The following is a 17,985-nucleotide window of genomic DNA, read 5'->3' as shown; positions in this document are numbered from 1 at the left end:
GGTAGCCAGTCCGACCCTGGTGCTATAGCTGCAGCTTGTGACAACTATTATAAATTGTAAATAAGCTTGAGCCAAAGTTACCTGCTACAGGTGAAACTTACAGTTTCTTTTTTTGTTAGCGCGAGAACGTATAAAAATTTGGATCAGTTTGGAGGATTACCATTGAAACAATTTTATGTTTAGAAACCATTTCATGTTGATTTGTCATCTGAGCTGAATTTACCTGAAATCTGAATATCAATAAAATCTCAGGTAAATGAGAGCATGTTTCAGGTATGCATGAAATCTGACATGTTTTACCTGAATTCTTTTGATTTTCAAATTTCAGAATAATTTAGGTCATTTCAGACTCAGATACTTTCAGGTAGAGTTGATCTGATCTGTTCCGAGTATTATCTGGAAAATCTTCAAAGTATAACTTTGTCGATCTTATGACTTCCAGCTGCATTTCGTATAATGAACAGGGAAAATATTTATTGGCGATATTTCACAAGAATCTAATAATTGTCAGTTTATGGAGTGCTAGTTGAGGAGAGTTATGCACTAACCGTCACGAAAAGACATTTCCCAAATAAAGTTTTTTCGGTTCATGCATATCTATCCTCAGTTAATTTATTAGAACCCAATTATGTGTGGTAACTCATAATAAGTATAGAGTTTCTCTCAACTCCCGTAAAGTCGTTCTCAGTATTATGAATCTAAGGAAATGACTGAATATATTTTCAGGAATCTGAAGAATGGATACCTGTTGAAATCATCGACGATAACGAAACTGATGCGAATTTTAACTTTGACGAGGTAGTGTCAATATTTTCCTCATCTATAAATTAGAATTTGAAAGTATTTTTCGAAAATGTTTTTTTTATTCAGCTAACACGTTATACGGTTATTTATGTGGGGTAACAGTGCGATTACAACTTTTACTCATAATTATAAGTTGATGTACAAGACTTGAAAATCTCCATAAAAAGTATATGGAGTGGAGTCAACTTATAATTTTAAGTATCACATCAAATTATAGGTGAAAATCGTAATTATATTATGTCCAGTCGAATTATATTATGTCTAAAATTTTCAGAATTTGGTTTTTTCTATTTAATAACTCACCAGCATGTAGTAAAATGAACTTTACTTCACGGCGACGAGACTTTACTTCAAGTTTTTGAGTAGAATATCTCACTTGGAAATAGGATAAATGATGGAAAAGGCTTGATGTGTGTTTACCGGCCTCGGATTGAATTTGACACAAGAAGTACCATTTCCATCGTCAGTCCTAATTATTATTATTTGCATTATTGATGACGAGATTCTAATAATTTAGTGATCTATGTAGGAATCAATAAATTTCTAGTAGAAGACTGTAATAGGTTTTGATTTGTCCTTGTAGCTGTAGATATTGATTTACTTGCTCAGACATAAATAGTCTATCTATTATCTTCACTTAGAATTCAAGAATGGTTGACGATTCCACTAAAGAAGCATCATTCGAGGATAAGGTAACAAAATGTCTTGTTCTATTGAATTTACGTGATACGGTAAAGTAACTGGCGTTTCCCTCATATGAAATATGCATTTACATTTCCAATTCACGTGAAGCATTGTACGTCCGAGGTTCCAAATTTTCATTTTGACGAGTGGGAATACTGCCGTCCTCATCGGGTCGGACTATAAAATTTGGAACCTCGGACGTTATGTACTATTCCAACGGAGTTATAAAAAATATGACTGGCAAGTGTTACTAAAATAAACAATTGTTTTCTATTTTAATATTTCCACAACGTTGGGTACTGCAATTTTATCTTTTAAAAAACATGGCACCTTACTTGGCCTAACTCATAGTACTCACATTTGCATACTTTCATTTTACAATACGGCTGGGAAGTACTAAATAATTTGTCATAATTTCTCTAGAAACAAGATAGCAGCCGTCGAATAGTTGACATCGATCACGTCTTTACTCAAATTCAAAACGCATTCAATGTATCATGTAAGAAATGTAATGGTGAAATGGTTTTTTCAAAGGAAACTCGAAGAGGCTTAATTTCGAAGTTTCGCTTTACATGTTCATCATGCAATCGCATAAAGGACATTGATTCATGTCCGAAAGTCAAGAGCCAAGCAAATAACAATGAGGCAGCTGTGAATGGTATTATATCTATCGGGCTTGGATACTATCACCTTCAAGAATTTCTTATGCACTTCAATATACCCATCATGAGCTACCAAACGTTTTACAATGTCGAAAAACTGTTACAAGCAGATTGGTGGAAACTATCCAAAAAATTAGAAGCGGAAGTCCTGGAGGAGGAAAAAATGTTGGCGAAGGGACACAATGAAATTGACTCGGCAGGAAATGCGCTAATCGCAGTAAAAGTTGATGGAAGTTGGCCAACACGATCGTACAACAAAAATTTCAGGTCGTTAGCTGGGTGTGCTGCCATAGTTGGCGTAAGGACAAACAAAGTTATATACTCCCATGTCAAGAACAAGTATTGTCACACATGCAAAATTGCCGAATCGAAAAATGTATCTCCACACTTACATCAATGCAATGCCAATTGGACCGGACCATCAACTGGGATGGAAAATGCTATCATTGTGGAAGGTTTCAAACACTGCGCTGAAAAGGGTGCTCGTTTTCATAAATTCGTTGGAGACGGTGATTCATCTACGTATAAGGCCCTAAGGGATCTTCGGCTGTACCAAAATCCAACTGTTTACATTGACAAATACGATTGCAATACTCACGTGCACAAGAACTTTTACAAAAAGATGGCAGCTTTAGAGGACAACAAAAAATTTAATCGAAACACCCGGAAGCTTATTAGTCGTAAAATTGGTAATCACATCGTTCCATTATAACTGAATTTAATTTTTGTCAACTCATTGATACCCCACGATACCCCATCAATCCTACATTGGTAGAGACTAAAGCCAAGTTCGAACTACTAATAGTTTTAATCTGACAAATGGTCAAAAAGGGCTATTTTAAAAGCCTTTGTTGCATATATGAATATGAAAGAACTTTTTAAAAATCGGATCGTGCTACATCATATAGGATATACAGTAAGTAAGAGCATTGGTTGCACCATTACTCTAACTTCAAACACTGAAAATAACAAAAGAATTGTTGCAGTGGTTTGTATATGATAATGATATATAATAGAGTTTGCGCAAATGACGTATAACTTATAAGTCAACTTACTTATAAGTCACATCCGCCATACAAGACGTTCTGGAATGTTACTTATTGTTTTCAACTTATAAGTTGACGTATAAAAGTTATACGTCATTTGCGCAAACTCTCTAAATACATCCTACTGAAATCGGACCCATTTTCCAGAGGTGTCAATTTTATGTGCCTAGAATCCATAACCACTTTCACAAATGTTTTCGCGGGCCATATGTTCAAAAAAAATTAAAGTGACTTCACTGTAAAATGAGTCCGATATTGGCAGGCTGATTTCCAAAAGAATTCCTCTACGGGTTTTTACTGGGCTAACGTCGTGGGACAATCAATGGACGATTCCTTAATTTCGACTGCCACACTTTCTTACTACTAATTTTTCTTAGGCTTAGACATAGGCTTGGGTGTACGAATGGCAGCTAAGCATTGGAATGAATGTGATATTTCTTTAGGTGAGAAGTGTAGAAACCTCGAAAAAGACTGTATGAATGCACCACTTCACTGCTTCGGCCTTCATGATGAATGCGCTGAATATTTCTGCACAAAGACTACCACACCTGAAGCAAGGGATCGTATCGCACTATTGAAGAGTGATGGTTTATACTATGAAATTCTTGGTCTATGCCAGCACTATTTTGCGAATAAGGCTAAGAGTCTTTTGGCTGGACTAGACAACAATGCGGTAGAAGGATTCAATAGCATTATTTGTAAACTTTTAGGTAAAGTTACATTTGCTCTTTTCTTCTAACACATTAGTTTATATCAGTTGTATACAAAAATTTTCAATTATCAAAATAAAGATATTTGTCGTCTCTAACCAATGATATAACAAAATTCGTAGGTGGCAAACGTGTAAATAATTGTTTGGCTGGTTCCTACAAATGTAGATCATCAATGGCTTCCGTTCATTTGAATTCTGGGTACCATGGTGGGTCTACATTTCAGCAGTTTAAGTATGGAAACGTTTTACCAGAAATGTTGAAAATGGAGAATAAGAGAAAAAGAAAAGTTCAAGTGAATGCAATTGGGAAGGACAAATACAAGAAGAGGCGAAGAATGAATGTTCAGCCGAGTGAAAATAAGAAGAGACGTCACTATGGTGATGGACATGAGGATGTGGATATAACATCAGATCAATTTGAAATCGCAAAAAAAATATTCCTCGACCGGCTCGATGAAGATAGAAGAAATCGTCATGAAATAGAGGCTCAGACACACGATCAAAAATTCAGTACCAAATATTGCGAGCTCAAACAGAACTTACTGACATCGTCATACTTCAGTCGGATTTTACATTCGAGAAACCGAAAAAGTTATAAGAATATCGTCGATGACATTTTATATCACAATGCTTTGTACACCAATACCTCCGACCAAAATCATCAACGTCTACATCAGATCGAAGCTTTAAAAAAATTTTCTCTCGTCTATAAGAACAAACAAATTAAAATTTGTGGCATTTTTATAGACACAGAATTTAGTTTTCTGGGAGCTACACCATTTCGATTGTTTGGACGGGATGGCACAATCGTAATCAAATGTCCAAAAAAAGCATTCGGAAAATCAGTCGATGACGCCATACAGCAAAAATTATTACCGTTCTGGACAAAATCAAAAGAATCGAATGTTATTACTGTGAACAATAACAGTCATTGGTATATGGAGATTCAGGGCCAGTTGCGTATAACAGGTAAAAATTTTGCATATTTGATGGTTTATTTGGGACCAGACCAGTTTAAAATTGAGAAAGTGGTTCGAAGTGATGAGTATTGGAAAACAAAAATGGAAAATGAGTTAATTTACTTTTACAATGAAGCAATGTTAAAGGAACTAGTGGATTCTCGAGATTCTCGAAACATGGAACTGCGTGACTACGATGAAGAAACTAAAACATTTATTTGAACGTTAAAACATTTTTAGTTCTCGACAAGTACTTTCATTCATTGTTTCTACTAGTTAGATTTGTTTTATCAAATAGATGAAATTTACAGAAATAAGTCTGTTTTACTTTGTTAGGTGTCATTCACAAAGTACGCATGCTTCTACGGAGGGAGGGAAGATTAGACATTAGCGCTCTATACATTTTCGAAAAAAAATCCACAAATTTTTGCGAACAAGAGGTAGGCGGTTTCTAATTCGTTATTTTAGCGTGCGTATTTTGTGAATGGTCCCTTTTGTACATAATTTACAAACGGCGAAGTAATAATTCATAATTTTAAAAACAGGGTGTAAAAACTCTGTTGCTATTACCATGGGTAATAAGGGGTAATAAGGTAAGGATAGATGTCAATATTTCCACCATTATTATAGTTAGTGACACTTCCTTCCTTTTTTGGAAATTGATAAATTGATCTTCGTTTTCCAGAAACAGGAATAGGGAACTTAGCATAGTGTTAAAACTCTGCTGCCCAAACACCATTAGGTCACAAGCGATGAGCATTATATGCTTCACTTCACTTCACTTCATAGCGTCAAAATAATGTTACTATAAGTCTGTTAGGAATGATAAATGTCAATATTTCCAAGATTTTGCTTACTGACACCAGGCTGCTTCCTCTAGAACGAATCATAAGGAAAGTTAGGGACTGTTAATAAATGACGTCTGCGATTAGGGGGAGGGGAATCGAAGAAAACATTTATGAACGGCCCCTTATTCTACTGAAGTCTGTTACTGTAAAATTATGATTGACAACATTGTAAAAATAAAATATAAAAAAATAAAAATAAATTTTTTCATTGGTGTGATACTCATGAGAATCAGACTAATGGATGCATAAAAATAAATAACTGATAAGGCGAAGTGATAACGTATTTGTAGGTAAGCAAATAATTTATCATTAGTAAACTAGAGGAATGCAACGAAATGAAATCTATGTCATCCAAAAAGAAACGAAGTCTCACATACAACGTTTCTAACGAGTCATAATTACAAGCTACAACATATATGTGGATGTATACACCTGTGAGAGATGACAGACTTTCTACTGTGAGCATATAGAGTACCTTTATCATACTTTTAGAATAAACGAACATGCATATATCGTATGTTTGTAGAGTTTCTGGAATTTTGGTGAAAGCATTCTATCAATGTTAGAACAATTGCTTTGGTAACAGGTTTATATTTGCTATTCCATACAAATAAAACTTTTTCCTTTGAGTAAAAATTAGAAAACTGGACAACTTTGCCCACATAACAGCGACAGAAAAATTATTTAGCGATTAGATTTATTTCTACAATTGAAGGTGTGCAATAGAATGAAATAAAACTGCCTGTATACTATACGTATATCAGTACATTAGGCCTGTTCATTTTTGAGAAATAGTCTCAAATACATCTGGCATGGTGTCTATCTGGTCCGGAAGGCTAAAATATTTGACCCGTATTTTTTTTAGAATTTTAAAAAATAGTTTAGATCTGGGGAGCGAAGCATTTGTTTAAATGTACGAAAGCGTTGGTTAGAAGAGAGGAGAATGATGGTGTATATCTTTTTTACTCTTCTAACCAACGCATTCGTACATATCAACAAATGCTTCGCTCCCCAGATCTAAACTATTTTTTAAAATTCTAAAAAAAATACGGGTCCAATATTTTAGCCTTCCGGACCAGATAGACACTATGCCAGATGAATTTGAGACTATTTCTCTAAAATCAACAGGCCTAGTACATATGGTTATTTTGCATCTTAGTGTCGAAAAGTAAAAGTAAAGCACTCAGTGTCGATGAATTACATGAACAGATCTAAGGGATGGGCATTCAGACGATTGAATAATACGTTTTCTACATTAGACTTTGCAGCCGCAAATGTTATCTGTTGATATTTCGAATCTATGAATTTAAAAAAAAGCTTCCACAATCCGTGGGCATTCACATCTCTCGCGCAAAATATTCCACAATATGAAAACGGCTGTGTCCAAAATTCTATTATTTAATGCGTAGCGCCTACACAACCTTGTAAAAACACCTTGAAAGCGCTACAGACTTATTTTAGTACAAGAAACCAAGTAGACGTTTTGCATGGCATGTCTAGTATTAGTTTTATTCGGTGTATCGCGAACGCGTGAAAAATGAAAGTAAATAAAAATGGAAATGTAATTGAGCAGTGCGAGTTTCGTGGGGTCGAAGTCATGTTGTTCGACCGACTAGTGCTACATTATTATGATACTCATGAGAAAAAAATGTGGATCCAAGCGAATTTACTGGTAATATCGTGATATTTTTAGCAAAGTGTTGGCAACTGTTGTGCCATATAGCTCAGCTGGATAGATTTTTTCAACTGTAAAGACCTGGAAGACCTATAACTGAGGCTATTCAAGGTTTGTCTATTCTCGAGGATATTTGTGTAGAAATTCTGTGTAGAAATTTGTGGTCAAATCTTGTGCGGGAGTGCTATTTGTCTCTAATTTCATGAATATTCCAAAACAAACTGTAGGTGGCGCTGACTAGCCAAATTTAGCGAAAACCCTAACCAAGTGCCGCCACCGTCCGATAGATGGGGCGTATGGTCAGAATATCATAGACACAAACCGAGGCCAATCTCTTTAGCCTCTCCTTAATTATTATCGCTCGGTGGTATGGATATAGAGGTGTCTGTTTTGTTTTGCTTTTTTGTTTATTTTTTTTTCTCGTTTATTATGAGCTGATGTTCGATATATTTATATATAGTAATAGTGTGATCATCACCTTTTTTGCCTCATTTTTGCTCTACTATTTGGAGTAAGTAGCTAGCGAGTGATAAAGTTTCGCGAAATCAGAACAAAACTTCGCACCAGAACTTAGATGAGTGTTTCTGATATTGATACCGAACACAAAATTGAATGCGAAATCTTTTACTTCAATTCCTTTAACCTGCACTTTACTATCAATTGCACATTATACAATATATAATATTGAATCTGCTATTTATAGTAAGATAAGATGCATATTAAAAGAAGTGAAGTAAAAGATTTTGCATCAACCTATCAGAACTAGTTAAACCAAAAGAAGTAATAGAATATTGTTGATGCATTTTCCTGATGCGAATGCTTAGACGTCAATAGTTTAAATGAGAATATTTGCAGCTATAAACAATTTATGGCAAGTCAATAAATCATTTAGCACTTCAACTTCGTTTACATCAATGTATTTTTGCAGAATATTTTTGTTCGATTCTCTAGGGCTATTAAGCAATCAATGTCACATTAGCATAAATATCGTTTAATTGAGATTATATATCCTCACATTGCAGGTGAAATATATGTCGATATTGTGTTGCAGAATAAGTGAAAAACTATTTCCTGTTATGGTCCTTTCAATACGTTTTACCATACACACAGATGCTTGCTTTTATTTGTAGTGTATGCCGAAGCCTCATTCAACAATTCTAAAAAAAAAAGACTTAAAGGAGGCGTAACAAATGGCACACAAAGGACTTAAAAGGCTCAGCTTGTTCCTTTGTTTTCCTGTTGCGCTGTGTGTATATATCCCATCGATTTCAATAAAGGAATTGTTCATTTTTTTTTCTTTATTTTTCTGCATGTGGGACATTCGACAAAGTGGTAGTTTGGCCTGTGTATTTTAGAATAATATTGAAAATTGACGACCTTTTTTCAGCTAGAGCAAATATTACTTTTATTTACTAACGATGCAGGTTTTTATTAACTCAGTTCTGATGCTTTGTGTGTCTCATGCAAATAATAGTTTTAAGGACTCTCTATACACATTTGTTGTGTTTCATGTTTTGGCAGACATATGGTTGTGATTAACCAAAAAAACGTTTTTAACTTTTTTATTACTGAACCATGGTAAATTGAAAAAATTTGTTTTCTCGGCTGCTCTTGAAAATTATTTGTTATAACGCATGATGAGGCATTATGCTAAACACTGACGTACATTCGGTAAAAAGATGATATCACCCACACTGTCTAATTAAAGCGTGAAAAATTAAGGCAACATAGCCCATTCATATAATAACGTCATTGTATTGAAATACGCTCGTGTTGGTTATCAAAGGGTCGATCTTTCGTTCTTCTTCTTGTTCCGTTTAAGTGTATCATTGAGCCCTATATAATCGGTCATGTGGTAAGATTTGTCTGATCTTATATTCTGCTTCGTAAAGCTAAGCGATACATTGAATTTATGTACATCATTTAACTGGAAAACTTGCTAATTTTTTTACTAAGTGTTCATATAGAAACTATTTAGCTATCTTGCGAGGAAGAAATCTGTAGACCTGTAACAACAATTCTATATTTTTATTATCCCATTTAACGGTAATTGTGTCGCAATATTAAGCATCGTTGTAAACTTTTGAATCTATTACATACTTCGTTGAAAACGTCGTCAAGAATTTATGATACAGAATCTTTAACATCTTTATTTTTACTGTACGTTTTGCTATATAAATGAACACTAACCAAAGCTCATCGCTCATTTTTGTCGTCGTTGTCGATAACAGATGACACATTCTATCTACTACTCTCCTTCACAAACGAAATGCCATGATCTTTGACATTACTAGCTCCATTACAAGGGTAGTTTCGTTTTCGTGCATCGCCTCGGATCAACCAAATTCACACGAAATTTAATTTTTATTCTTTTTATCCTTACAGTCGGCGACTTTCAAATGAGTGACGCATTTTTTTTCAACTGATCCACACATACAAACAAGAGCTATATACTTTTTTATAAGAGTGAACAATGAAATCAGATGCGCGTGGTAATGGTAAAACTGTTTAAAGACATATTTAAACCCATATTTGTTTGTATGAGTGGATCAGCTGAAAAACAGCACAGCTAAAACGAAATACATCACTTATTTCAAAGTCGCCGACTGTAGTTATATAATGGATTTTACGTGTTACGGCATGTTTCATTTTCATTTACATTGCCTAATCACGTAAAGCATTGTACTTGCTGTAACACCCCACTTATCAAACACACAACTTGGAACCTCGGAAGTAATATACTATTACATGCTGAGGGCGTCGGAAGTGGTGCTTGAAGCATGAAAAGTACGGGTACACACTATGACGGGAACACGTATTAGAGGGTGCTAGCTGCCAGCTTATTTCTTAGAAGAACTGCATGTGGTATTTTAGGGATGTTTGTGTCCAGTATAGAGGCTGATTTATACAGTCGTCTACCATTGAGACAAAACCTCGCTATATCATAGAATCATAGATGTCCTCTTCGATAGTATTTTTGTTCGCAAAACTGTCCTTTTCGGACATTGGGCCAAACTCTTTACTGCTAATTATTCGGAATGCATTGGGATTCACAATAAACGTTTTTTATTGCTTTGTTTTGACGTAGCACAATATTATTGAAAAATTATATAAGCACTCCAGCCAACAAATTCATTCTATATATTTCTTTATTAATTGTTTTGCATTTCCGATTATAATTAGTGGTAAAGAGTGCTCGTTGAGAATACATTTTGTTTTCGTTTCAGTTGAGTTGTATATGGTTTTAGTTCCTAGGAAGCATAAGATATTTTCAGATCGCATTTATTTAATTATTTTCAATAAACGACAACGCGTACTACAACAGAACTGGCATGCATGTGTGATTGGTAAAATGCAATGCGAATGAATAAATAAACCGCCCGTGATTATGTTTTTACTCGATAGTTTTTTTTTATTATTTATTTTTCATTTGGCTCTCTCTCTTTAAAACAATACAAAATATCAGTGGTATAAACATGCGCTCCATTTATAAAACATACATATTTTTGGTTGATATGTCGAACTACAACAACAAGATTTCCATTCATAAACTTATAAAAAAAAATATAAATAGCGCGGATCACAGAACACACACATATGGTTCTCTGTATATTATTAAAGTATCTTGTTATACTGAATAAGTGCGTGCTTCATTAAATGCATTGAAATCAGTTGACAGTAAGTCTGTAAAGCAAACTGAAATAAATAACCTACACCAATGTTTTCATGGATTGATGCCGTTGAATACTTAGTTGTATTTTTGCTTGTAAAACTATAGCCAATCGAGAGGTCAAATATCGATGACGGTATCGCGTTCCGGGTTTGGTGTTGATAATGTTTGGGAGGTCTACAATTAATTTTGAGGTCAAGGGCGGTCATAACGACTAGTCACCTGTTATCGATTGACAAATATAAGCGATATTAAGCTCTGGTCGGTGATCATTTATACAGCATAAAATACATTGAAACAAATGAAGTAAAAGATTTACGGTACAAAGAACTCATTCAAATTTAGTGCTTTCTAACTTCCGCAAATATTTGTGCTGGATGGATAGAATTTCCGTTACATTTTAAAAGCGTGTTCGTATTTAAGGTTATTGTTCACTATTTCTCCACATTTTCCCCAGAGTTTTATTTGAATTTCGTTAATTTTATCACTGATGCACCAGTCTGGGTGGATATTTTAATAAACAAAAATCCAGAATGAAATAAACTTGAAATATTTGCAAGTCTTCCGTTTCTAATTTTGTTCCATTCAAATTATAAAAGAATTCCAGACATTTTAATCTGTTAGCACACTAACACGTATGCTGGGCGTTTAGTTTAATAGCGACCAATTCCTGCTAACACGAAATTCTTATATTTACATTTGTCATTCTGCGAAAGACAAACAACATTCTAAACATTTAGAACTCTATTTATAGAATGGAAATTATTTTGTTTTTTAATGACTCCTCTCATGGTGTGTGAAATTATGTCTAATAAAATTTTTTAAAAATTCACAACAAATATTCCCTTCTAACTAATCGGAAGAACGAACCAAAAAATACAAATATTATTCGAATTCTCGACCAAATTATATCGTTGGTATTTTTAAGTGATTTGTTTATTTGTTTAATTGGAAGAAGAAGAAAAATGCCACATATTTGTTTGGGTCTTGAGTAATTAAGTTTTGAACTTTATTTGCTATTGAGCATATTAATGTCCAGAAGCTGATAGGTTCAAATTTTGTTTTCAGTTGTTTTTAGTGGATGTTTATTTTCATTGTACGCGAATATATCTCGTATTTAGGATTCAGTTGAAGTTCTTAATTCAGTTATAAAAATTTACTTATTCAAATAACCGATTTTTTTTTTCAACTTTTACATAAACACAAAGTTCAGACTGTGATACATAAAATTCAATGTCAAAGTTATTATTTAAAAAAAAAACAGAATGGGCGTTTTGCAGATAATTTTTTTTATATTCAACCGATTTTCTATTATATCGGTCTTATCTTTCAGCAGAAATATTAAAAAAATATTTCCACTAATCGTTTATGTGTCTGCTGTTTAATTTGAATTTGGTGTTTGATCCATTTGATACAATACAATTCTGGTTGCCTTTATGAGTTTTTAAATTATCATGGTCGGTGTTTCAGATCGCTTCGATTATATGAAAATATAATGAACTAGAAACAATAAGAAAAATGATGTCCAACACATTCAAATTTACTTTTACTTCACCGTAAAGTAAAATGTCAATAACCCTTTTCTTCACTTAATTATCTTCTAAAAAAATTACTTGCCAACGGTTTGATCCACCTTACCGATTTTTGATTTGACTTGAAGAAAATTTAATCAATATAATTTTAGATAAATCTATTTTCGAATTTGAAATAGTCGATCTGTAGATCTAAGCAGCTTCAAATAGATCCAATGAAAATAAATGTCTCACTAATTCCTCTAGTCATCCCCCAGCATTAACAGCTCCGAGTGATATTTACCAATTCAAATTACATTTATTCATTCAAAATTTTGTGTGTGAAACTGTGATTTTCATATAAAGCAACGTTGCCTTGTCTAACGCTATTATTTTTATTTAAATAACATGAGGATATACAAATTATAACCCAGGATCAAAAAATAAATGGAAAAAATGTGATGACGTCAATAAAATACATTAGGAAATGCCGTAAATAAAACCGATTCCAGCTCCGACTGGGCCACCAAATATTGCTCCTACACCAGCTCCGGCTGCAGCACCACCACCAACTTTACATGGAGTTTGATTTTCTCGTCTCTTATTTTCGTTTGAACTTCTCACAATTAAGAAGGATGTGTCCAAATTCTGCTTGAGTTTTATCCTAAACCTGGCGGACAAATCGTTATCAAGGTCGTCACCCATTTTCAATGCATCGAACTGGAATACAAACATTTAGCACATTTGAATTCATTAGTGCAGAACATGACCGTTCGCCCAAGCGTTTTCAAAAAATATATCCGAAATAATGAGCTTGTACCAAACAAAAGAAGTAGAAAAGTAGTTGCAACAGTAAGAATTCATAATAAAATCGAAACGATTAAATTTAATAAGCAATATCACAAAATTTCCACTTCTGTAGTTCTACTATACATTTTACTATATAAGAGTGATATCGCCAAATCTTCGAACAACTTTGGGACAAGGTGTCACGGATTTTATTGAGTTATAGCTCTTTCGATTCGTTGAACTGATGCGAGTAAAACGTAGTACTACGTTTGATGAAATTTATTTTGTTGTCGACGATCGAGGTAGTGAAGTAAGGGTCTGCCAAAAGGGGCCCAAAATCGTTTTTTTTACAATTACTCGAGTGAAACAATTTTGGGAAAAAACCTTTTTAGGTAGCCTAGTAGGCCTTGAAGAGATGCACATTTTGAGTATACACACCACCAGGTCCATGTTCATCTGACGGTGATATTAATGAATTTAGATGAAAAAATAGGTGATTTTCCTAAGTACCTGAGCGGCTGCAGTGACACAATTCCGTGACATGGTATGTATTGTGAGATAGCCTAGCCTCTGTAGTACCATAACATGCAAAAACATCCTTGGATTAGTTTCACTGCAAAGGGTTGGAGTGACTTTAGTGGAAGTCCACCCCAAGTCAACGAAATTTTATCCCTTTCTTTCGTTTGTTTTTGTGGGGTATGTAGCTCCTCTTGACTTTTTTTGTGGCTATTCAATATGTATTTTCAATAAAATTGTTATTTAAAGTGAATTAAACTAAAATAAAGAGTTAACTGATATATCCACGTTGGTTACTTACACTACGATTTTCGATTATCATGAAAAATAGTCGAAATATATGCATAAAACGTTCGAAATTTTAAGTCGTAGTGTACGTAACCAACGTGGATATATCAGTTAACTCTTTATTTTAGTTTAATTCACTTTAAATAACCATTTTATTGAAAATACATATTGAATAGTCACAAAAAAAGTCCAAAAATGCTTCACATCCCACTTTTATATAGAAAATAATCCAAATAGATCGAAATTTGGGTTCCAAGAGTATAAGAACCACGTGAATACATCAAAAAAATCTTTATTTTAGTTGATCTCATTCTTATCAGCAATAAATAATGAATGACCGCATAAAAAACCTCAAAAAAGCGAAAAACAAACGAAAGAAAGGGATAAAATTTCGTCGACTTGGGGCGGACTTCCACTAAAGTCACTCCAACCCTTTGCAGTGAAACTAATCCAAGGATGTTTTTGCATGTTATGGTACTACAGAGGCTAGGCTATCTCACAATACATACCATGTCACGGACTTGTGTCACTGCAGCCGCTCAGGTACTTCGGAAAATCACCTATTTTTTCATCTAAATTCATTAATATCACCGTCAGATGAACATGGACCTGGTGGTGTGTATACTCAAAATGTGCATCTCTTCAAGGCCTACTAGGCTAGCTAAAAAAGTTTTTTCCCAAAATTGTTTCACTCGAGTAATTGTAAAAAAACGATTTTGGGCCCCTTTTGACAGATCCTTACTTCACTACCTCGATCGTCGACAACAAAATAAATTTCATCAAACGTAGTATTACGTTTTACTCGCATCAGTTCAACGAATCGAAAGAGCTATAACTCAATAAAATCCGTGACCCAAAATGTGTGATTTTGTTCGATGTTTTGGCGATATCACTCATAAGAGAATCCTAAGCTGCAGATCTCTATTTACCTTTTGTAAATACCTTTGTTAATATAAGATCCCAACTAAAACCTTAAAAGAGAAAAGACTTCTGAAATAAATGATATCGCTCACGGTGACGATTTCAGCTTCGATTCGATTCTAAAAAAAATTGACTACGAAAAAATTATCCTTTAGAAAAGTAAAGATACACAAATTGCAGATGATTCTGATCTCTTTCTCTATTCTTTATTAACAGAACACAAGAAGGTTTTTGGGAACGAGATTATCAGAATCAACTGCAATTGTTCGTTTTTTGAGGGAAAGAGGCTAACGCCAGTGTATCTATGATGATTGATGATTAAGCACAACAGGCCCAATTGCGGCCTATGTGCAAGTCCGTCTCACTTATCTTATCTATGAAAAAAGATTTTTGGGTTTGGCGATGTCGCGATAAGTAAACAAACTTACTTCTTTCATGGCAGAATTCCTCAATCGGTCAGAATGTTCATTAAAATTGTATTCCGATATACCATTCGCCATTGCATACATATTTGTACGGTAATAGTGATCAATATTGTTTACCAGCCTGTCATTGTAATACTTTGCTTCCTCCTAAGAAAAAAATCATTTGAAGATTGAATCATCAAAAAATTACTGTAATGCTGTACGCACAACATGCGCCGAGCGGACTTTCTCATTTATAGTTTCAAATTTTTCAAACTTTAAGTTGATCTCGTTACTCAGTGCGTGTTGAAACTTAGCAATCAACTCAATGCTGCCCAACTTTCGCTGTGACTGAAACTGTTCGGAAAAATATGGGTAGTTAATTGAAATTTCCGTGAATCTTCGATCCAACCTGTTCAATTGCTTTATCTTTAGCGTGTTGGTGAATGGTGGAGATATTTCTGTAATATGTGCCATCCGCAATGTCATTTCCAAAGTGTCCATCCATTACGTTCAGATATTCGTGCAACGACTGATTGTACAAAAGCATGTTGTTGACTTCAGCTGTTGCCTGAAGCAACGTCTTTGGTTCCGGCAAATATTCTCCATTGAACAACTTGGTGTATTGTTCAATGTATTGAACCATTTCACAAGCGCGTATTTTCTGTCCGTTAATGGTTTTGACTACAAGGTTCTCTGGTGCGAGAAGTGATGGAACGAGGACTTTTAGATACGTTTTGAAATCAGAATCGAGTTCTTTTATGTCTCCCGTGAATCGGCCAGTCGCAACAATGCTGCCTGGATATGGCAATAAGAACGCTGTAATATTGACAAAACTCGATCGGATACGTTGCCTCAATTGACGCATATCGGTAGTTTGATAAGTAGGATGTTCAGCGAGAACTTCATCTATCACTTGTTGTCCATTCCAACCATAATCTACTTCAAATTGATTCTGCCAATCTCGCACTATGAATAGCAGATGCTGGAATGGTTTTTCATCAGATTGCTCGGATGCCAGTCGGGAATATTCAACGAATAGTTCCAGGTGCTGCAGATCATCTTCCTGGATATTTTGCATGATATTGTAACATTGCACAGACGAGAGCAGTGTACTCAGAGCAAAAATTGTTGTTGACTCAAGTAAAGAACTTTGTCTGTCAAATGTTCCCTGTGTATCGAGTAAAATTACAGCCACCTTATCACCATTTTCATAGTCATGCGTGAATATATCCGACCAAATAACAATTCCTGACGTAGTACGATTTCTACCACCTCGCCAAGCGAATCCAGTGAGTTTGGTGTTATTTTCTTCACCAATCCAGTCGGACACATCGTGTTTTTGATACCGAGCATATAAGTAACGCAAAAAGAAATTCAATAAAAAACTTTTTCCTTTCCGAAAAGCTCCAGCCACCGAAACGATAACAATTTGTCGATCTTTAATATTATCAGCCAGCAATACACTTTTCAAATCATCCAATTCATACTGAAACTTGTGGTTAGCAGAATGCGCAAATTGTATGGCTCTTGGACTGGGGGTCTCTTCCCGTATTGTAAAAGTAGATATCAAACCAACACAAAATATTGAAATTACGAGCAAATTCAATCGCATATCGACCATTTTGGTGTACAGAAAATAATCAACTGAATAAAGTTGACTGTGTGATTTTGTCTTATCACATTGTTCTCATTTACGTATTCAACAAATAATTTCTGTTAGTCTGACTTACAAGATAGGAACTATACTCATAAATCTCTCAGTTTTTCCTCCCATCATGTTATACTCGAGGTTATACTTGAAAGAACTGAAAATTCATCCTTCGTGACTGTCAATTATGATCAGGATGAAGTGGATATAGCTGGGGATATATCACATAAATGTGAGGCCATAGAGGGCCACTCATAACTCTGTACAATGGATGCACCAGTTGTCGGAAACCTATTGTTCTTTCATTCAAAAAAGTATTTAAATAAAGAATATGTGGCTGACTACTGGCTCATATCTGAAGACTGATGCGCTACCCTATGTTTGTTGTCGGAAGAACGACACTTCAGTCACTTGAGTCTGGTCTGATGATAGTTGGTAGAACCTAGTTTCTTAGATTAGAATTCAAAAATTGATAGTTTACAATATATGCTCTGAGGAGGATGTCTTTTATTAGGCGCAAATTCAGATAATAACTGCTTGAAATTATTCGTCTTGTTTGCTTTGTTTCAACTCAAATATTTAATCTAATATAGATACTTAGGCGTTTGCGCAGCATTTCTACGTAGATTTCTAGTTTGCCCGATCTTATTATAAGAAGACATAATTTTAAGAAAATGACAAAGTTGCCATTGGTCAGGTCAATGACTATTTAATGCACTGAAATCGAATGTAATGAATACTGAAATCAGTTTATTTAGTACTTCGTTAAAGTCAAATTACCGATCAGCATGACCCCCCAGACCCAGGTCATATTCAACACGCCGATGTGCTGCGCGATTACTTGC

At 34.6% G+C, this 17,985-nt stretch overlaps 1 protein-coding gene across 1 annotated transcript; it reads right to left on the bottom strand.

Moving 5' to 3' along the window:
- Nucleotides 1-12,955: 12,955 nt before the first annotated feature.
- LOC119071450 (atlastin-like) lies at nucleotides 12,956-17,151 on the bottom strand. Its single transcript, XM_037176300.1, has 4 exons — nucleotides 15,902-17,151; nucleotides 15,718-15,846; nucleotides 15,514-15,657; nucleotides 12,956-13,291 (listed from the first exon to the last, which is right to left on the bottom strand). Exons 1-4 carry the CDS (start codon nucleotides 17,111-17,113, stop codon nucleotides 13,052-13,054), a joined length of 1,725 nt encoding a protein of 574 aa, XP_037032195.1. The 5' UTR covers nucleotides 17,114-17,151; the 3' UTR covers nucleotides 12,956-13,051.
- Nucleotides 17,152-17,985: the final 834 nt, after the last annotated feature.

This window comes from Bradysia coprophila (genome assembly GCF_014529535.1).
Source record: "Bradysia coprophila strain Holo2 chromosome IV unlocalized genomic scaffold, BU_Bcop_v1 contig_5, whole genome shotgun sequence".
NCBI classification, from domain to species: Eukaryota; Metazoa; Arthropoda; class Insecta; order Diptera; family Sciaridae; genus Bradysia; species Bradysia coprophila.
This window is presented reverse-complemented; position numbering and strand designations above follow the sequence as displayed.

Coding starts and splice junctions, on each gene's coding strand:
- LOC119071450 (XM_037176300.1), bottom strand. CDS start 17,113: ATGGTCGATATGCGATTGAATTTGCTCGTAATTTCAATATTTTGTGTT. Junction 15,658..15,717: donor AAGTCCGCTCGGCGCATGTT/GTGCGTACAGCA, acceptor TTTTTTTCTTAG/GAGGAAGCAAAGTATTACAA. Junction 13,292..15,513: donor GGAATTCTGCCATGAAAGAA/GTAAGTTTGTTT, acceptor TTTGTATTCCAG/TTCGATGCATTGAAAATGGG.